Here is a 23,245-nt window from a genome sequence, read left to right as displayed (position 1 = left end):
CACTAGACTTGTGTTGGAATTGAAACTGCACTAGTAGAACTTGTCCAGCTGGAAACAACTGGCCCATTGGGACATTATCTTGAGACTTTGCGGAATCCTGTAACTCAGTGGTTAGAGCACTCCCTTTGCAAGTGAGAGACCTGAGTTCAATTCCAGGCAGAGGGCAAAACCTTGGGCAAGTTTCCTTACTCCACACAGAGCCTAATAATAATCCCTCCAAAACCAAAAACAATAATAAATTGGCCATTTTCAATCTACGACTGTTTGTGGGACATTGCTGTGCGCGATTGGCTGCCGCGTTCGCCCACAAATATACAGTCAATTCACTTTACAGTGTGTTCTGTGAAGCGCTTTGGGATGTCCTTGTGACGTGAAAAGCACTATATCAAATGCAAGGATTATTATTATTATTATCACAGGAACAGGAGTAGGCCATTCAGCTCCTCGAGCCTGTTCCGCCATTATGTTAGATAGCAGTCGAGTAGAAATAATTCGGCCCCTGATTTTCTACCACTAATCCTCAATGCTGTTAGTGGAACTATGTTACATGCAAAATGTGTTGGATTATGAAAACAGCCATTATACTGGACAATACCTACTATAGAGCACTTACTCGACTCTTCAACGCAACATGCTAAAAAATGCAAATTCATGAAGATAGCTCAACCCCAGAGAGACTTGTCTTATCTCCTGCTATTTCCCTCCCCCCCCACCACCGTTAATAGTCGCAAGTTACGATCAGCTGCTGGCAAGCATGGAATGGTAATTGTGCACTCCTTCAGAAGAGGGATATTTCTGTGGTTGTTAGGCTGCTTTTTTACCCAGCATTAACCTGAAACAGCCCCAGATCAGGTCCCGTAATAGTTTGATGCGGTGTGAAATTCCTTTCTACATAGAGTATGCTTTAACTCCAGCTTTTGAGGAATTCTGTATCAGTATAACATTTCCGTGTCTATAGCTCTCATTATTGCCTCTGAGTGATGTTACCACAAAACAAAAATTGCCAGAATTCGCTGTCTTCAGTTTCCAATGGGTGCTTATGATTCAGTGGAGGAAATCCACGCATAATAGTTTTTCTTTCAGAAGTGTCAAAGACCCAGAACTCATGAGCACAATGAATTATGATAACCGGCCTCAAGTTGTGAGCAAAGATCTGAAAGGCACTGTCTCTGCAAATGGTGATCTTTTCTGTTGTTCACTGGGCTAAGCTTTCTGACAGAACCTTGAAAGAATTTTCAAGAAATGTGACTCACCATCAAGTCTCCTTCAACAAGGTGCTTTGTGCTTTAGAAAATAACAATAATCCTTGCATTTCATTTAGTGCCTCATCACGTCGTTGAGTCGTCTCAAAGCGCTTCACAGACTATACATTGTATTATATTCCCTTTAACATTTTGCTCACAAAATATACAGTCAATTCACTTTACAGTATATTCTGTGAAGTGCTTTGAGACGTTTCAACGATGTGATAAGGCGCTGTATCAAATGTTAATAAGTTATAGTGACTGTGTACTTTGCAAATGGACATAATGACCAATTAGCACACACAAGTCCCACAAATAGCCGCGGAGAGAATGATCAATTTTGTCTGCTAGACGCTGGGCAGGACGCTGGGAGAAATTCTCTTTTATTTTCAACTAGATGGCCTGCTGGGTGGCACTGTCTCTTGTAACGAGAAATGGTGATAACTGCCTCTTTACAAAAGGTCCTGGTGATGAAACTATGTTTTTAAAAGGCTGGGACGATCATGCTAATGTCTACTATCAATTCCAAACGTTAATCATGGTCCATGACCTCTTGAGACAGTTCATTCACTCTTTGGCTGTGTTGTGGCATTTCTGCATGCACCCATCTAATTGCAGACAACATAAAGCTTTCATCTTTGAATTCTCTCTTAATGTTTTTCGAGAACATTTTTTATGCAAATCCAGGAATCATATAGCTCTGGAAAATTTCCTTTACCTGGATTGTCAAACTTGCATACAGTTTGAACTCTGGTAACTTATCTGATAATAAAGATAACAAAGCTTCTAAGACTTTTAAGAAGTTACCTAGATGCTCTTGAAATAAATCTAACCTGACAGCATACCGTTTCAATTCTGTCTTTTAATGGTGCTTCTCATTGCTGAAAACTTTGGAGCATTTCTCTGCGCTGAAAACGTTTGATTCCCGAATATGCATGTTGTTTTATTACCCACATTGCAGAGGCTCCAGTGTATGCTGTACAGTGTTCACTGCAGGATATCGGGAGCTGAATCAGCCCTGAATAGGCAATTGCAAGCATCTGAAATATCAGCTTCACCAAATATTTAATGTTTGTAGCACTGGCAGGGGGTTGTGAGAGTGGAGGTTTTTACAACAATAACAACAATGACAATTTTCATTTATAGAGCACCCCTCACACAGGGTAGGGTCCCAGAGAGCTACATCACAGAAATTAAAATTGCAGCAAATGATATCCCTGGTGATCATTATTAGGCCAGAAAAAAAGGCTTAAATCAGTTAATAGTTATGACTCACCTCAGGGGTGAACCACCTCCCCATGCAAGTCCAATGATAGCTATTTATTGCGTAAGTTTAAGGTTGATGTAATGTAATGTGCCACAAGTTTAGATGCCCCCCCCCCCCCCCCCCGCAACCTGGAGCAATATTTATGATGTACATGACTTGTTGTATGTAAATTAAAGGTAGAAGCACAGTTATATTGGTGAATACAAGGTGGAGAGGGTAATTGGATAATGCTGGTCAGAGTAATACAGGAATGGTTTTGTACTTTTGCAATACAAAAAAATAGTTTTATTGACCCATTAGTGGCCTTCAGACTAATGAGTCTACACAAATGTGTTATAGCATTTTGTGACAGTTCCAGTTCCATGTGTGGTAAACAGAAATACCAATACCCCCTGTTGCTTACTCTTATCTATTTACTTGTTAAGCGTCTTGATGTGAAATAACACATTTTCGAGGAGTTATTTGTCCAACATTTTTAGTTTGTGTTTTAGATGATTGAATGCCCTCGTTCCCTCTGGTGTTCAGCTCGTGGGATAGTGTTCTAGGGTGATGCAGGTGACTTGACTTCCCCTTGCTTTCCCTATACCCCTTATTGTGGTCGCTTGCTGCCAATTCAGTTGAAAGCCCTCGCATGAGTGATGTATGTATTGTGGCAAGGTATCAATTCTGTGACTGCTCCACATACTGGCTTCCACTGAGCTTCTGAACCTCCAGCAATTATTAAGCTCATTGTAATCACTGCATTACACACAACAAACAAAAAGGGGCAATTGTAATTGGTTTGTCTAATCCTTGTTAAAGGGCAATATGATTCTGACGTGTATGAGTTTCATTCAAATGTTTAAATATCCCGTGCCTAATTCTTTGAGTTGGATTGCGATAAGCTTCCTAAGCAGATTGTTACAGTCATAATTGCAATTTCATTGGCAGAAATGCTTCAGAAAAAGAGTCATTAACCGTCCTGATCTCATGCAAAGTCCTTCAAAGTTCTGTGACGGTGCTTCTTGTACCAAAGCCTTGGAAAGACGTGATCCAATTGATAACTTATGCCATTGGGGAGAATGAAAACTCATTTATTCTCCGATTCACAGGGCTTATTTGCATAGAAGGATTGTGTGAATGTTACTGATAGGGAATTACAGGTACCATCGCTGTTTGATCTTGGCTTGTATTAGAATATTTGTGAAGCTGTATGAAGTGACTTTGTAAATGCGTGACCTTTTGGCCAGGGTTTATACCAACAATAGCTCTGCAATATCAATGAAGTAACACTGTTGCCTCTATAGGCAATGAGTAAATGACTTCTGCACTTCAATAGTATTGTCCTAATATAATATTAATAATAAGAAGAATGAAAATCCTTGCATTTGATATAGCCCCTTATCACGTCTCAAAGACATCTCATTAGAGCTTCACAGAATATATTGTGAAGTGTGTAAGACTGTATTTTCGGGCAAAACTGTATTTTGTGGGCCTTTTGCAGCACTGGCTACTCCCTCTTCTGGCTCTGGATAGACAGGCTGAATTCTCATCCAACAATGTAGTCACCACACCGCTTCCCGTACAAACGACACAGCCGAAAACAACCTACTGATTCACAGGCAGTTGTTTCGATGTTGATACCCCGGCTATAAGTACTCCAGGTTTTGCCTCGCAATACCACAAATTGACCCCACACTTTCCAGCGGTGCCTGCAAAACATTTCCTGGCATCTTGAAATAGTGTCATTGTTCTCCAGACTTGAAACCTTTAGCGTGATGATACATTTGAAGTTCCTTATTATACCCTCGATGGTGCTTCATAATGTAGACTTTCATTTTTAACATACTTTCTAACCTGTGTGTGTGTATGTATGGGCGGGGGGTGGGTGGGTAGGGAGGAGCACATGGCCAAGTGTTGCTCTCTTATTATTGTTGTCTAAATTTGTGATGATTTTAACTAACAAACTCTGTGATGCTGCAGAAAAAGTTGGGGATATAATTTATGAATAGAATGACCCACGGTCATAGCACTTAAAGAATGGAGTTGCATTGAATAAAAAGAATAACGTCATGGACTGTACAGCACAGAAACAGACCGTTTGGCTCAACTAATCCATGCCGGTGTTTATACTCCACGCGACCTCTCCTAACGCCCTCTCCTACACTCTTATATTCCTACCTCCCTCATGTATTGCTAAAAGAATAAAAGTAAAAGACAAAATGAAATGAGGGAATTGCAAATAAAACTCAATAGAATAAAGATGAACAGTGCTCATCGCCGAAACCTTTCGGAGGGAGCTCGAGGGACACAACTGTTCTAGAATTACTTTCTCTTCATTTAAATAATAAATGTGGTTAGTTTTATTGGACGCACTGATGAGGTGATTTAATTTATGGGCCAGATTGTTCCAGCTTCTTGAAAAAGAATTTGCAACAAATTCTCTGCAGTGCCCAGATAATTGGAGAATTTAATCTTGTTTCAGCTCTCTGCAGTGACTTCAGAATAGATGCAGTTGCATGTAATATTTACCCACCAATGTTTAGAAGGCTGAGACAAACAGGCACGTCTTCTGGCAGCTTAAGGGCACCAGTGTGAGATCTCGCAGGGATGTCACAATATAAGGTGCACTCTAATCTTTTCTGATTGCAGGATTAATATTGGATGTCATTGACATATACATCAGAGTTTGAGGTTTTTAAACCATATTAAACCAAGGTTATTATTCATGGCTTCAGACTTCATACTTTTTCAGATGAGGACATTTTTTAAATCAGTTTTAAAGCTTTCTTAATGTCGATACTTTTACAAAGGTGTACAGAGTATGAAACGGATTACTATTACCATTGTACAGAGTAGGCAGCACACATCCATTTTATTCATGGAAAATTCTTAAAATATACTACTGCTTTCATTTTCTGTCCATGTTCTTTTTCTGCCCTGCTTTTCCATTTGGAATGAGGTGAGAAAAAATGACTGGCCCTGTGAGCAGCAGAAATGTCCCTCTTTGTCAGTTATCGGTGGAAAGCAAGAATCTAAGGAAGTTCTTGCAAATGGCTCGATCAGTAACTGAGTCATGGAATCCTGAAAGGTCCAGGTTCAATGTCTAGCCTGTACTCGATTAACTGATCTCAGCCAGGCGGAAAAAACCTGCCAGTAATGAACTCATCCCTTTCAGTGTCCTGACAACTTGGGGAAGCAATTAAGAAGCATGAGAAATGTTAAGGTATACAACCAGATCAGTAGAATATAAGTCTGCACAAGTTATAGTAAGGTACAATGCAGCACCTCCATAGTGTGCTCCACTATAGTGTGAATTCACTTATAATGTGATTGCATTGTGGATCTCATTCATGAGGGCAGCTGGCTTGCTCGTTTTCCATGTGTAGGCTTTTTTTTGCACTGAAAAGGCCGACTTCCAGTTCATTGGGTTGCCATCTATGTCATCTCCTGCATTGCTTCACGTGCACAAAGCAGGAAGTGACGTCAGCAGCGCCCTAATGACCTGCACGTTGGCCATTTTAGCTTCTCACAATTTTAAAATGGCTGAATTCTGGATCATCAGGTCTCCACAGACAGACTCACTTTTCAGTTTGCATATGTGCATAATACAGATTTAGAGGTAAGGCTATTTTTCCCTTTAATGTGGGAACCAGTCATCATATTCCCTGTGCTCACAGACAGTCAGGCCCCTATTATTTGGGATGGGATGTTATGGATAACTAGCACAAGGCTCCACTGTATTGCAAAGGTCAGGCCACATTCAGAAGACAGTGTTTGGTTACAGTCACTAAGCTACAAAAAAGGTAAACTTGCTTTAGAAAAAGTAACAGCAACAACTTGCATTTATATAGCGCCCTTCATGCCGGACGGTATCTAGGTGTGCTTAAGTAGAGAAAAAGAGCCACAAGACGGTTGGCAAACAAGATAGATTCATAACTATTTAAAGTAAATTATGTCAGACCAATCAGAAAGTAAAACTAGAGGCCGTAAATGGAAAAAAAAAGTAAATTTGGAACGAAAAGGTCTTTATTCAAAGTATGATAAACATTTGGAATAATCTCCAAGAAAGGTAATAGCAGAAAGATTGTGGTTGTTGGAAACCCAATGACTTGCTAAGACAGGAGAGTTAATGTACTAAAGGCTAAAGGGATGAGCTTCAGTGAGCCGAACGACCATTTCTCATCCCGCCTCTCACATACATTCTCAAATTATCAATCTGGTGCCATTTGTACCGTGGCAGTTGTGCCTTACCCATTTTACTCAGGATGCTAACATTAGAGAGGGGAGAACCTTTTTTTCTCATCGTTCTGAGCTCGGCCGAACCCCAGGAAAATCCAGACATTGAGGGAAGTGGTGCCAGTAAGTTCAGTTTGCTCAGTTTCCTCCAGTTCTGTTCAGTTCCTCCACTACTCTGTTCATTTGAATTCAAGTCCCGAGTTAATTAATAGCTTCCTGTTCTGACCAAATTACAGGGAGGAAGCACACACAAGAAACCTCTTCTCACGGGGCGAGGTATTAAATGAATCTTGCAGTGCAGGAAGCAAAACGCAGTTCATCACTGTCACTGTTAACAGCATATTGCAGGTTCAGCAAAACAGAAACTTTCTTAAAAGAAAATCTACTTTTTTTTTCCCCCTCCACTCTTCTAAAGTTACTGAAGTCAGGCTTAGAGTTACCCAAGGAGAGGTCACCTAACTCAGCATGGGTGGAGCTTGGGACCTTCCTAGTCCCTATTGTTCAGCTTTGTACAGTGCAGAAAAAATATTTCAAGAGAAATGACACTAATTTGAAGCAAATACAACCATTGCCATAGTCTGAAGGGACAGAGAAATCTGGACTACTTTTTTTTCCAGTTGGCTGCCACTGTACCTGAATTTGTCATTTGGTTTACGACCATTATGTCCTTATTTCAAACGATGGGAATAGGACCCGGTATAATGCAGTTCATATAGAGACAGTGCGCATCCATATTGAAGACACATTGCCTTGCATTTATTATATTAATGTACCAGTTTGAAAGATTTATAGCCCCAAACAGTAAGAGTGTATATTACACTATGTCAAATAAAAATTGTTTGAATCAAATAATATGAATTGTAATGCATTTGGAAATGAAAACTCCAGGTTACTCACCCTGTCATGGAAAAATATTTTTTGGAGTCTCAGATAGAAGGTGCGTCAGCCTGGCACAGTGATAGCAATCTCGTCTGAGTCAGAGGGTTGTGGGTTCAAGCCCCGGGTCAGAACTTGGAATCACATCATCTACACTGACACTCCAGCGCAGTGCTGGAGGGCTGTTGAATTGTTGGAGGCACCGTTTTTCCGATGAGATGTCAAACCAAGGTCCCGTCTGCCTGTTCAGGTGGACGTTAAACGACAACTTGCACTTATATAGAGCTCTCCGCGTAGGGTAGCGTCTGAGAGCACTTAAAAGATCTCCCGCGACGCTATTCGAAAAGACTACTGACTCCATGGCGGTTTGTGGGACGTTGCTGTGCGCAAACTTGCTGCCATGTTTCGCCCACAAAATACACAGTCGATCCACTTTACAATAGATTCGGTGACTTGCTTTTGAGACGTCTCAACGACACGATAAGGCGATGTATCAAATGCAGCGATTATTATCATAGGAGTAGGCGCTTTGATCAAGAGCTGCAGAGACCACAGATGGTACAGGCACGGGTGTGGGATGGTAATAGTGTTGCTGCTTACGTTTAAGTAATATTAATCCGTGCATTTGATGTAGCGTCTTATCATGTCATTGACACGTCTCAAAGCGCTATAAACATTAAAGAGTGGAAAGGCCTCCATTTAGATCACTGTTACATTTCAGAATCGGTGCTCCAGTGTAAGTGTTAAATTCTCGTCGGAGGCATGGACTGTCCTGAGGTCTGCCTTCTTCCCGTTTTTGGTGTCCATCAGGCTGCAAACTGGAGGGAAAATGCCTGCTCCCCCAACCATAGTCCAGGGTGGGGACTGAGATTTCAGGCCAACTGCTGTAGGGATTGGCAACACTGGTCTGCTCAAGCCATTTCTCTCACAGACTGCTAACTCAAAATAAAAGTTGTAATTTGGAATTGGCTGTGCGTTACACTTGTTTGCACATGCCCAGTCGTTTCTATGTTGCATTGTACAGGTTAAAAGATAAATTCATAGCACTCACAATAATTGGGACTGCAGAGCCTGAGTTGAAATGGAAGAGTTGACATTTGCAGAATTCTGGGATATAAACCTATCCTAAATTGTTCCAGACAGAATATCCAGCACAGGAGGAATGGAGCTCTCTCGTGACTTGTTGAATTTATTTTCCAAAGTCTATTGGAGTGGGAGGGTTTGTATTTACATTACATAATGTTTCCCATAAAGTTCCCCTTCAAGATGAAGATTACAAATTAAATTCTGGAAGAAAGTATACAGCAGGTGGCAGCATCAGCTGTTGTTAATATCAATAATAATAATAATAATAATCCTTGCATTTGATATAGCGCTTTTCACGTCGGGATGACGTCCCAAAGCGCTTCACAGAACACACTGTAAAGTGAATTGACTGTATATTTGTGGGCGAACGCGGCAGCCAATTGCGCACAGCAATGTCCCACAAACAGTCGTAGATTGAAAATGACCAATTTATTATTGTTTTTGGTTTTGGAGGGATTATTATTAGGCTCTGTGTGGAGTAAGGAAACTTGCCCAAGGTTTCGCCCTCTGCCTGGAATTGAACTCAGGTCTCTCGCTTGCAAAGCGAGTGGTCTAACCACTGAGCTACGGGATTCCACAAACCTGTTCAAGCAGCCACCTCCATTCAGCAACCACCCCCTGTTAACAACCATCGGCCTGGTTTGCACACCAACAAACACTTACTCAGAGGCCACCCTTATATAAAGGCCACCCTTATGTAAAGGCCAATTTGGCCAAGTCCCTTGACAGGAACTGATAGCCTGATTGTATTCAATGAAAAAACACTTGTTTGCCATGTAGCCAGGCATTAGAAACTGGCATGATTGAAGCCGCACATGGAAGGAAGAGAGAGTCTATGTAACTCCAGCGTGAGAGTTTTCAGGCCAACTCTGGATATAGCGTTTCACCCACAAAATATACAGTCAATTCACTTCACGTTATATCCTGTGAAGCGCTTTGAGACGTCGCGAAGGCGCGATAAGGCGCTATATCAAATGCAAGGATTATTATTATTATTAAATCTACTTTAATAATAATAACACTTTGTGAAGGGTGCTGTATAAATCTACGTTGTGGTGGTTGTTGTACTTGTAATGCTGTGATGTTAAAGCATTCGGTTCCTATAAACAGCTGTGTTCCTTGGTCTTGCAGATTGAATGTATGGTTTGAGTACGAACAGCATGGGAGGCTGCACTCACATCATTCTCTCCCCTCGCAAGTCAGGGGCTGTTTGAAATGCACAAGGGATCCTCGCTCAGTCTGTCCGTCTCTCCTCTGTTTCAGGTTTATTCAGGAAATTGAACATGCTATGGGGCCTGGGCCAGACAAGCCGTGCCTACTGCGAGAATTCCTCACCACGTACATCAAGAACTTCTTTCTCAACCAGGTTCACATTGAGGTGAACAAGGAAATTGAAGCCGCAACCAAGGTTGCCGATCCCTTGAAAGTGTTGGCCAGTGCCGATACCATGAAAGTGTTAGGAGTGCAACGGCCCCTCCTTCAGGTAGGAAGACGGTAGTGCATGTCAACACACTGAAAGCTTATATTAGTGAGAAAAGGTGCATTGTACGTAACATTACAACAACAACAACACGATTACATTTGTATAGCGCCTTTCACTTCGGGCGGACGTCCCAAGGCTCTGACATTACAAACACCTGTACATCCTTTGCATGCCTAGAACAGCTGACATTGAATTCATTTGTGGAGTCCTGTAGCTCAGTGGTTAGAGCACTCGCATCGCAAGCGAGAGACTTGAGTTTGATTCCCGCCAGGGCAAAAAGTTAGGCAAGTTTCCTTACTCCACACGCCTCTGTTTACCCAGCAGTAAGTAGGAACTCGGTTGTTCGGCGATTGGCGGACTGCTTTTCCCGACGTAATAATTCCTACAGAAATAAATAATAATAAATTGGTCACTCAATCCACAACTGTTTGTGGGACACTGCTCTGCTCCATGTCTACCAAAACAAATATAGTCAATTCACAACAGTATGTACAGCACTTTGAGACGTCTCGAAGATGTGATAAGGCTCTTAATCAAATGCAAGGATTATTATTATTTTGTTTCAATGTGTCCATTAATTGAAAATTTCCCTGCTCAAGACATTAAATGAAAGGTGTCTGGAGACGAGAAGTTATACTTAGAACATTCTTTGCTCCATTTGCATGGAGCGTGAGGAACACAGTGGTACATATGCCTCACTGAGCACATCTGGTGATACAAAATATCATACAAATTGTAAATCAGACCTGAGGAGGTGCAAAGGGAGAGGTCTTCCTGCTGCGGATACCTTGGAGGAAATGTCTGTTATGTAGTATATCATCAGATTCTGTTTATGTACATCAGAGTCACAGAAAAGAGTTTCCTTAACTGCCAGAGTTGCATTCTGTGTAGAAAAAAGTAATCTGTGTTTCAAGGACAACAGATGCCACTTGTGCAGTAGTAGTATTACAAGGACAGTAATTCCAGGGGATTCACTTAAACTGCACTGAAACAGCGCTCAGTGATAGGAAACAACAGTGTTCAATTATTGAGCCGAACAGTTGTGCTGAAGTTAGGATTTGTTTTTCTGAAGTTGGGGTGGTGGGAGTAACGTTACCCAAAACCAATTGATGATTATCTACAGAAATTTCAGTAATAGTATATTCTATCTGTTAGTTATTACATAGCATTGTATTTTTCAATCCTACATTTTGAAGCTTTACTTAATCCACGTGGATAGTAATAATGCTGCTTGTCTGAGGATCTGATACATGAAGATTGCCGAGAGTTACATCCGACACAGAAGCAGGCTATTCGGCCTAACTAGTGCTGGTGTTTATACAAGCCCCCAACTCTCTTATTCCCCTCACCCACACCCCACCATTCCCTTCTCCCTCATTTATGCATCAAGTTTTCTCACAAATACATTTGTGCATTTTGCTTCTTTTTAAAACAAAATTGATGTATTTTGCTTTAATCACAGCTCCCAGCAAGGAGTTCCACACTGACCTCGCTCTGTTCCGAGATACGTCCTGAACTCCCTGTTAGTTCGACTAATAGCCGACTCGATTGGACTGAACAAGTGGAAATAGCTGATCATCATCCACCTTATTGATTCATAATCCTAAACACTTCAGTCACGTCCCCTTTAAATCATCTTAACTCTGGAGAAAAGAGTTCTAACAATCCAATCCGTCTTGATAGCTGTGTCGAGCCATCCCGGGTCACATCTTTGTAAATCCAGCTGTACTCTCTCCAATACTCTCCAATCCATCCAGTAATATGGTGTCCAAAACTGCACACAGTACTCATAATGTGGACTAAATTATATAAATTAACCATTACTTCCCTACTTTTTATGCAGGTATTTTGTTCAAGAATAGCAGATGCTTAATACAGATTAAAGACTGTTCAAGAGTTTTCACTGTCAGGAATCCAAGGATGAAGTTTGTACCAGTCATCCATTCAGCGACTACTAGACCGGTTAAAGTGCTAAAACTGCCCCATAAGTCTCCTGCAGCCTGGCTTTGTTCTGATCCTATCTGTTGGCACAGAACGCTTGACACTTTTCATGCGCTTGAACCTCTGCTCCTGCTTTCTGATTGATTATTTTAATTAGAACTGTGGTTCTGACAGGGTGCCTGAGCGAGATATAGATTGAAAGCATAAATCTTCATTTTTGCTCTATCACTGAATCTGCATGCTTGCTGACAGAGCCGAGGGAAGAGAGTTTCTGTCATCTCTGTGTCTACCACGGGGGCAGTACAGCTGACCTGCATTGTATTTCTTAAAAGGTTAGGCGGGTTCGGTGGTAAATACAAAGTGTGGATCCTTCTACGTTTCAAAGACGTGCTCGGCCAAACCTACATTTTGATTTTGGGAGATTATGTTCTTTCTGTTTTATGTAAATATTGCAATGCTTACAATTTTTAAAAACATGCTTAAATTCTCTTCTCTCCCTAGCTCACACTGGGATACAATTGCGTGAATGGGTGACGTATGTCAATGGCGGACTAAACAAGGTTGCTGGCTGTTTGGCTGGGGGGTGGGTGGGACGGAGTGATATAATGACAGAAGGGTGATTCCAGCTGAGTTCATTCCTGTGCACCTGGGTGAAATAATAATAATAATCCTTACATTTGATGCAGCGCCTTATCACGTCGTTGAGATGTCTCAAAGCGCTTCACAGAATTGAACAGTAGAGTGAATTGACTGTATTTTGTGGGTGAAAAAATCTGAGGTGACAAGATTGGTACAGTCCGGTTGATCTCACCTTTCCAGAATATCCAGTCTACCATCTTCCCTTCAAAGTTCAAATTTTTTAAAAAATAATTCAAGCATCCTGACCTCAACCAGATGTTCCAGTCTGCTTCCCTTCAACCAATTCTGAATGCATGACAATACGTTGCCCTTGATGATAATAATACAAATCCTTGCTTTTGATAAAGCACCTTTCACATCAGGAGAATGCTTCAAAATATTTCACAGGGTTTACTGTAAAGAGCACTGACTGTGTATTTTGTAGATGAATACCCAGGGAGTTTGTGTCAGGGAATTGAACCCTGATAAATGTTTCTCCAGATAGATTAGTCATACATTTTGTGACTGTAGGACATTGCTTCTGTGCAAATTGGCAGCTATATAAATGCAAGTTGCTGTTGTTGCCCTGTACTGGAGAATCAGCTGAGGTAAATGCTTAGTGTCAGGGTTGTATCCGTAATCTTCTGACCCAGAATAAAGAGACCTACCAACTGAGCAAAAAGAGATAATGACTAGACATGTCATGGATATATTTTTAACAAATATCATGGGTTAAATGCAAAAAGGCACACTTGAAAAGGTCCAAGGTTATGTTATCCATTTATCCAGTCATTTGCACTAACAGCTCTGTGCAGAAGTTTCATTTTCTTATAATCTGGGACAGGCGTGATGGTCTATTCACATGATAATGTAATCAGATGTTTAGTCTTTAACCTCGTCATGGTAGTCTTCCCACCTGAGCTGCAAAACCATTCTCTCCCTTGTCGGACATTGTGAACTGACCTCTCTAGCCATCAGTGGATGGTTTCATGTCAGATATGTACGTTATTTTAAATTGAATTGCAGTCCTGGAGGGTGCCCTCTATTACAGTTGAACAAAAAAGGATCTTAATGCAGCATTCAGTTTTTAGACTGCTTGAGAACTTGTTCAGTCGTTGCTGGGTAAATTCCAGGCGGCAACAATACAGGAGCGACTTACAGACATGAATGTGGTTTCTCTGTCATGTGTCACGTCCCTTTTTGTTCTTCTGGTTGTGGATGTTTTGTTTGTCGAGAAACAAAAATCAGTGTTTGAAAATCTTCATGATTTTTATTATTATTATGATGATGAGCATAGCCCTTCGGACCATTGTCTCAAGATTTAAATTGCTCTAAACTTTGGAAAATTCTTAAATTCAGTGTCGGTGGTGCCATCCTTTGGATGAGGGGCAAGTTAAAGATTCCATGTTGTTATTCGGAAACACAAGGGAATTTCTTCAGGTGTCATGGTCAAAATGTGGATGGATGTGATCAAATGCACTCATAGAGCATATTGGTTTGTAGGAAGACTGGGTTCTACAATGGGTAAATGGGAATAGAATGGTGGAGTGGGATGTCATGAGTTGTCGATTATTTTATTTAAAAGGGAATTAGATAAGCACTTGAACAATGAAGATGTCAAAAGGAGGATACAAGGCAGAGCAGAGAAATGGGATAAGTAGCTGGCTTCACTGGGGATTTTAGCAGGGCTCAGCCACAGTGACCTCATTTCTGTGCTAAAATTGTATGATTCTATGGTGTGGTGTTTCACATGATTCACTTTCAAGGTCGGGGAGAAATCAAGCGGAACAGTCGCTCAGGAGATTAAATGGGTATAAAAGTCATTGATGGGGCAAATTTTACATGGAATGTGTAAAGAGCGGGTTAATGGGCCAAAGGCCCTTTTCCATTCCCAAGTTCCCCAGTGTTTTTGTGATTGTGTTATATCCAGCTTGATTCATGGCTGTATAAATAGCAGACAGATAACTATGGGTTTCATGAGAAATATGCTGTAAATTGTTTCAAAGACATTTCATGAATATATTTATATGTTTTAAATGAAACTTTCAGTGTGAGTTTCGTAGAAGTGGAGAGGCATCGAGCCCAGCTGTACGAGCTCCTGATCTGCCGCCAATCGACTAACAACCAGTTTCCTACTTACTGCTATGTAAACAGAGGCGTGTGGAATAAGAAAACGTGCCCAACGTTTCATCCTGCCAGTCATTGAATCCAGGTCTCTCGCTTGCGAGGCGAATGATCCAACCACTGAGCTACAGTACTCCACACCCCATATGTGTGTGTTGCTGGATTGATGTACAAGTTTACAAGTTCCATTCACAAATTTAATTTCTGGCCACCAGAAATGTGGGAGCTGAGGGGAATGTCAGCCAGGCCAGCGATTAGAAGGGCAGACAGGACGTAACTATTGTCTGTGGAGTAGCCAGTTGGTCTCACTGCCTCTGGAGGAAGAAGTGCCCTCCTCATTCAACCATGCTGCCATTGGATTTGGAGCTGACTCCAGCATCAGCCCTGTCAGGCAAGCGCATCACGAGTCATTGAGTCTGCTAACATCTGCGCTTCCGCGTCCCTTGAAACTATGAGAATTCCATGGCATGAGTCAAAGATCAACCCGGGGCAAGATGCATTTTCCTTGCTTGTAATACTGCTGTGCGCAATTAGCTGCCGCGTTCCGCCCACAAAACATACAGTCAATTCATTTTTCAGTACGTTCTGTGAAGCGCTTATGAGATGTCTCAACGCAGGGATAAGGCGCTATATCAACAACAACAAATATCAAACGCGAGGATTCATATTATTATAACAACCATTAAGGTCACATGCAGGAATGTGTTGCAACATATTATCCTCTATTTATCTGTAATAGGTATAGGTTTTCCCATTCAAACTTGGGAAACTGGCGAGGCACTTTAGCAAGTTGAGCCACCTCTTTAAAACACGTAAACCTTAGAAACTAGTTTTCGATTCTGTACAAAAGTATTCGGCTTATGACTATAGTCATTATGTATAGTCATAAATAAGTGGAAAACCTGAGTAGAAAGTTGTTGTTTTTTTCCTACTTTGCAATACTTTGTATGTGAAGATTTGGGGTGCAAGTCAGTATTGATAAAACTGTGGAACCGAAGAATTAAAAATAGCGTTTTGTCAAAAGTCATTAGTCTGTAATGTGGTTCCTGGCCTGACTCCCTGTCCCCAAATCTTCTTTCCCATCATGTGTCCAGCAATGCGTAGGTGCTCTACTCTGCATCAATGCTTCCTGCGAAGAAATTTATCCCATATGCCCCTGTGCTGTCAACTCATTTTTGAAGAGTCAGAGGTGAAAGTGGTTTATCGTGTGACCTCAGTCCTATCACATTAGAGTGAACAGCAGCGACTAACGCTTCACATTTCAGATTTCTGTACCTGCCTGCGTGTTCAGAGGAAAAACAACACCCACAATGGTTCCACCCATGGAACCTGAGAACTGGGGCAGTGAAGGAACTGGATACATGTCCACACGATCTTGCACGTATTGAAGTGCGTTACTGTTGTAAACAGGCTACTCGTGGCATTGAGCCTCAGTAGCTGCTTCAAGCCAGTTGCACCATTCAGGTCAAGGTGGTGAAGGCCAGGACACTCAATTCAATCAATGCTCACTGCTTACATCGACCAATCGAGAGCTTGGAGCAGTTAGGCACATTCAATTTCATCTTCCAGAACACCCTCGTTCTGTCCCCGCATCACTACATGAAGCTGCTTTTTAAATAAGTCTAGTGTCCTGGCCACTAGACTTTTTTGGCGACCTGTCCCAGTTGTTGTATTACCCTCTGCACAAAGAAAAACATCCTACTATCTCTCCTGAAGTTGCCCATTACACCTCTAAACCCATTGTTCTTGCAATGTTTTGTTTCTTCAGTCAGTGCCCCCATATCTCCACACCTTTATTGTTATATCACTCGTCTGATTTATAAATCACAGAGTAACAGACTGCACCGTACAGTCGCTAACTATGAAGAGCTTTGAGACATTGTGACCTTTTAAGTGCTATATCAGATGAAATGAGGGATCTGGATGAATTTCTGAGCAATAAAATGTTTAAGGGGAGGAAGCTGGAAAGCAGTTTTTTTTAAAAAAAGCAATTTAGAAAAAACACAGACAGCAGTAACACAGATAGGATGGGCTGAATGGACCCCCTTCTGTGCAGAACACTTCTGCGTTTACTTAGCTGGAGGGAGTAATTTACTGAAAATACAGTGGTTGTTTCCTTTCCGCTCTGCTTACCAACAAAGATTGTCGACTTGTGAATTTCACAATGCATTTAATCCATTGAGTTTAAAAAAGGATAATAATAATAATAATAATAATCCGTGCATTTGAAAAGTAATAATAATAATAATTTCGTCACTTCAATCCACGACTGTTTGTGGGACGTTGCTGTGCGCAATTGGCTGCCACATTTCGCCCACAAAATATACTGTGGATATTCTGTGAAGCGCTTTGAGACGTCTCGAATACGTGATAAGGCACTATGTCAAATGCAAGGATTATTATTGATATAGCCCCTTATCACTTCAAAGCACTTCACAGGATATACTGTAAAGTGAATTGACTGTGTATTTTGTGGATAGGCAGGGAATCCATGTACAAGTGTTGCTCTGGACATTGTTGTGTACGATTCAATTAAAAGGTCAAATATTTTTCAGGGTTACAAATTCAGGGTCAGTCGTGATCAAAGGTGACTCCTCCAGATAGAACTAGCTGCTTGTTACTGGTTCTTGAGGTGCTCATCACAAGGAACATGACTCGAGAATGAGCTGGGTCTTGTGGGTGAATGAATCCCAGCAGAATTTCATCTCCTACCCCTTCCCAAGAAATACACTCGAAAGATTTTTAATTGAAATTTCCAAAATGATTTTGGCACGACAGGGGTTGATTACATTTATTTTATCGATCCACAGGAAGTCAACAGCAACCTGACCACCCAGTAGTCTGTCATTTGTTTAAGGATGTGAAGCGGGCTAGTAACTGCTTCCGAATAGCATAGGTCAGTACAGCTAAACAACGGGGTGATGGGATGCCCCTGTATTTATCCTATCCATAACTCGAGGTACAGCAAGTGAATCGATGTTGGTCGAATTAGTGACTTTCCTCACCGTGTTACCACTGCTTAATGGGTCTGAGATAATCATCTGACTCACTTAAGGTGAAGATAGCATATGTTACACCCCTTGTGAGATTGATACGTTGAACATCATTGTCAGAGACCAGAGTTAACTCCCTTTGCGATAATTAGATTGTATTTGAACTTTAATTGTATCCCTTTTAATACTGCATTTACATTACATGGGTAACTGTACAGGATTTTTGCACAAACAACAACAACAACAAGATTTCATTTATAGAGCGCCTTTCACGTCGGGAGGACGTCCCAAGGCGCTGGACAGTTGGGTCAGGGTTCACAAAGATGAACAGTTTAGAACGACTGACTGCTATTAAGGAGAACCTGTGTTAACCAAGGAGAAAGAAGGAAGTTGCAGCTGTTTGTTCAGATACCCAGACCCTGTCAGTGTGGTCTCAGGCTTGTTAAGAGCGCTAGATGTATCATTTCCTTCTGTAAAGTGTAATTAAGCTCATTTGATAAGCATTGTAATTTAGGAATTAAAACATAGAATACTACAGCACTGCTTTGCAGAAGACAACGTAATTACAGATGGCAAATTGCATGTATAAATACAGATTATTCTAAATGCACACAGTGGGCAATTCACATCGGCTCCTCATAATTTTCATAATGTGCATCAAAAACCCCAAGAGGGTCCTGAAATTGAAAGGAATGGCTTGCTTTATGACGTGCATTTTCCTCGGTTTTCTACGGTTTTCTAGAGCCCTGCCACCTCCAAGACTGATTATACCCGCCAGCGCTCTTCTCACCCAGGGCGTGGATTTCCAGCACTCTGTCTTCAGCAGATTTTGTCTTGTCGCCTTTAACAAATGGTTCATGTAACACCAGGCAAGCAAGCATCAGCCAGCTGGAAAGCAGTTCATGTTTGTGTGTGAAAGGAATATATTTAGAGGGTTTCACCCTGAGATTTGAGGACTGGCCATAGAAAGGTCGGCGAGAAAGAGGTCTTCGAGGGAAAGGGGTTTGTTGTGGTTTTCATCCACTGTACAAATCAGAGGGTTAAGGTGGAGAGTCCTTGATGCGAGAATGTAAAATTTAATACCCTGTTTAGATCGTCAGTCTGACTTACAGTGCCATAATGTAAAGCTCAACAATATGCTTGATGCTTGGCCATAGGTAACAGAGGATGATAAATTGAAATACTCTGTGGGAGTAGTGACGAGAGCATTCAACGGTACAGTCTGTACTGCATCCCCTGCCGTTCATATTACTCAGAAATGCCTTGGAGGAAATTACATCTTGTGATATTATAAAATGTGCAGACAGCCACACCACATAGCCAGCTGACAAATACGTCGGAAGTAATGGCTTTCAAAAAGTTTTATATCGGATAGCGCATGCTTTAAGAATGTGAAATGGATTTTTTAATCCAATCAGTGTGTTTTCAAACAGGAAACATCAGAGGTGTGTAGGATAAAGGACAGCCATCTGGCAGATGTCAAAAGGGAAAAAAAAAACTCTGGATATGATTTTTTTTAACTGTTAACTGAAAGTTACGCAGTTAATGTGAAGTTCTCAACAGTAGATGATCCCATCAGTTAGTAAACCTGCTGTCCAACAACAACTTGCATTTATAGAGCACCCCTCATGCAGGTTAGCGTTCGAGAGCGCTTGACAGTGGCTGAACGGGTCGCCGAGCCGGGGATAGGTGACAGTAGGCACAGTCAAAGAAGGGGGTCTTCAGGCACGACCTGAAGATGGGGAAGGATGGGGCAAGGAGGATGGATAGAGGAAAAGTGTTCCAGAGTTTGGGGGCGTAATGGCTGAAGGCGCCATGAAATCTACTGAATTTAGTCAATTTAAATTTGCTGAAGTCCAATGCAAAACTGATCCACGCAGAGCCAGGAGCTGCCAGGCTTTCTATTCAATCAATGTTGAATTAGTTGATCTCAGCTGGTGCTGAAGTGGACCATTGTTTCACTTGCCTGGGGAGGGGAAAATCATCCTGATTTCCTTCTCATGATCACCATCCAGTAACCGCCAGCCGGAAAGGGCAGAAGTGTGCATTAAAGACAGACTGGACTTGGATCTAATACCACCCTCCCCACCCCCCCCACCAAGCCAATTGTCCAATATCCTGCTAACTGTGTTTGTATCTGAGCTGACTCACACTTGGGCTCTTGGATGAGGTATTAGAGGGCAGCTGGTGCTTGTGAGACTGCATGCCAGCGATGATTTCATGCCTTCAGGTGAGGAGAAGATTAAAGAGAAAACATACCCCATTGGATACCACTTGACTTGCTATACCGGGCATCAAAAGCCTGAACATCTACTTGAGGACATTTTGCTCTAACAATTTAGAACGCACTGAATTCTTAAAATTTAATCTGAATTTGGAAGATGATTTTCTATAGAAAGAAGAACCACCTTCAAAATTAAGGATGAATTTCAGAATTTTCCATCGTTCTTCATTATCTTAAACTGAGCTGAGTGGTGCCCCCGCCCCCCACTCACTCTACAAGTTTAACAGATTTAGCCAGTCTGACGGAACCAAACTGAAATCCTAGTGTAGAGGCACAAGGAGCAAAGTCTTTTGTTGAGAGTAGAGTAAAAGCTACCTTTTTATCCCCCTCTCCATTAATACTCTGGACAAATAAGGGGTAGAATTTAACACAAAATCCAAGAACTCAGAAACTTGTACTCAGAGATGATAATAATAATAATATAATAGTCCTTCCATTTGATATAGCGCCTTATATCATTAAGATGTCTCAAAGCGCTTCACAGGATATACTGTAATGTGCAGTGCCTCTGTATTTTGTGGACCAAATGCGGCAGCCAAATGTCCCCAAAACAGTCGTGGATTGAGTGAGTAAATTATTATTTTTTTGAAATGAAAGAAAATGGGCGTTTTTCACTGATAGCAGTAGATGGAATGGGCTTTTACTGCCAGAGATACTCTGCTGCACTTACGTAATGCAAATGTGAAAATCATACTCCGTTTGTCAAAGACAAATGGGCTCTTCCATAATTTTGTAAATCAGCCCATGTTTTCCCTAGGGCACCTTGAAGTAGAGGATTTGTTACTGGTGCTTTATTGACTATTCTTCTCTCACCTGAAGACATCTACTGTAGGCACGAAGAGTTCTATACCTCTCCCAGTGACCTTCATTCACGTATCTAGATATTGAGTGCCAGTAGCATAATTACCTGATACTGTTTTTCACCGAATCCTCATATGTGGTCTGTTTCTTTCTGAGCTCACTGGATACTGATTAGATGCACAAATCTTGGCTAACTTGGTCGCCTCTCTAGAAAAAATTACATTAATCCTTGCATTTGATATAGCCTTATCACGTCTTCAAGGTGCCTCAAAGCGCTTCACAGAATATACTTTAAAATGTATTCACTGTATACTTTGTGGACGAAACACTGCAGCCAGTTGTGGACAGCAGTGTTCCACAAATAGTCGTGGATTGAGTGATCAAATTACCCTTTTTTAAGGGATTATTAACTCCGGAAAAGCGATTTGCAGATCGACTAACAACCGGTTAGTCTAGTGACACCTAGACCTTACTGTTGCCTTTCCTCAGCAAATTTAGCATAGATCAGGAATCGTACCAGTGATTTTCTGATCTGCGTGAATTCATTTTGCATTAACATCACTGAAATTTTGAATAGCTTGAGGTAAAAAATATTCCCAGCCTTAATGACGCTGCATAAATATTTCCTGCTTCATAAAAGTACTTACTACATTCACAAGATTAGTTTGAAGGAAGAATCACTTTGGCCCATCTGATCTCATCCCTCCACAATACTCACCTCATCACAAAACTGGATATGAGTTCAATGGCGTGGCTTCAGTTACCCTTCCTTGCAACCTGTTCCAGTCATTAATTACCCTTTGGATAAAGAAAAAACTTTTTGGTGTCTTTACTGAAATTACTCTTTGCAACTCTAAACTCATGGTCTATTGTTCTACTGTCTTTCTGGTCCTAAAGTATTGTTCTGAGTTTACTTTATTAATTCCACTTAAAATGTTCTATACCTGATTACCTAATTTTCTGCCTCATGTTAATTTTACTCAGAAACCAACTCATCTATTCAGTTAGTCAACCCCGGAATGGGTCCAATGCTCAAGTCATTTAAAGGTGGACTGAGATTTTGACGCAAGCAGTTCTGAGTTACAAGCAGATTGTTTTGGAATCGCTGTGAGAAAGCGAGAAGAGAGACTATCCCTTTTCTCTGAGAATCCCTGAACGAAAGTATTCAGCAGTGACAGGACATTGCATCAAAACAATGCTACATACTGTGACAGCCAGTCCCTCAGCACAATTTGTTTACTTCGCAAATAAATCTCACGACATACTTATTGAAAGATGGAGCGTTGGCAAGAATAAAAGACCCTTGTCTCAGAAACATACCTTTTTGGCAAAGACAGCCAGATGGGGAGAGAAGCTAAATGTTCTATTTCAATATCTGCCTTGGTGAAATATTACTTCTGCAGTAATTTCTATTTATTGCTCATTGCATGGATTCCCCCCCCCCCACCCTTTCATTTTCCTCTCCAAAAATACTGTAACTTTTTTAATAGTCAAACTAATCGATTTTGACTTTGAGCACAGGAGATGGATTTATGCCGTGTCACTTTCCATCTCACTGTCCGTCTCCCTGTCCAGGAAGACTTGTCTTGCCATTTTAATAATTCACAAACGTTCAAATGGATTTGAATCCAGTTTTGTAAGTGACATTCTGATTAGCCTGCGGGTTCCATATATTAAAACAAAATTGCAAGCAGTGTTTTTTCGACCCGGTTTGTCATTTAATATTAATTTGTTCCTCAGAATATTGTTCCCGATTCCATTTTTCACTCATCCACGTCTGAAATAGCACAAGGAATGAATAAGCTGCAAACTAAACTGCCTGACTTAGCAGCAGTAGTAACTTAGCAGAAGTATTGCTGTGATGACCCCCATTATCTCTCTAATCTTCTCCCCTTTTCTCTCTGCTCCGCTGAAGGCAGTTCTCACCCACAATCACAGTTTCCAGTAGCCCTCTGGTACCTTGCACAAGCAGCAATTCATTATGTGCTAATCTGGGCCGTGAGTGACAGCATTGGGGATACAGCCAAGACAGATTCTAGCTTTCTCCTATCCATGCATACATACACTGTCCCACAGTGATGGATAGCAGTAATAATAATTCTTGCAATTGATTTTTTAGCACCTTATGATTGAGTATTTGTAGTATTTTTTCTCTTTAACAATACATCGAGAAATATGTTTGTTTCTCCTTTTCCCTCCATAGCTCAGGGACAGTAGAGCCAATTGCACACTCACCTGCAACCTGAATTTAACAAGGGCAATGGTAAACAAGTTTCAGACATGGAAATTTCCCGATGTGTGTGATCCAGG

The 23,245-nt window shown here is 41.3% G+C and overlaps 1 protein-coding gene across 2 annotated transcripts in view; it reads left to right on the top strand.

Moving 5' to 3' along the window:
- exoc4 (exocyst complex component 4) overlaps nucleotides 1-23,245 on the top strand; it is a 216,550-nt gene that overhangs the window by 138,589 nt on the left and 54,716 nt on the right. For both annotated transcript variants that reach the window (XM_007890836.2, XM_007890835.2), the window contains exon 10: nucleotides 9,955-10,174. In XM_007890836.2, the coding sequence (XP_007889027.1) occupies nucleotides 9,955-10,174 (220 nt within the window). The remainder of the gene's footprint in view (nucleotides 1-9,954; nucleotides 10,175-23,245) is intronic.

This window comes from Callorhinchus milii, unplaced genomic scaffold (assembly GCF_018977255.1).
Source record: "Callorhinchus milii isolate IMCB2004 unplaced genomic scaffold, IMCB_Cmil_1.0 Scaffold5, whole genome shotgun sequence".
Taxonomy (NCBI): domain Eukaryota; kingdom Metazoa; phylum Chordata; class Chondrichthyes; order Chimaeriformes; family Callorhinchidae; genus Callorhinchus; species Callorhinchus milii.
Note: the sequence above shows the minus strand (reverse complement) of the source record. Positions and strands in the feature narration are given on the sequence as shown.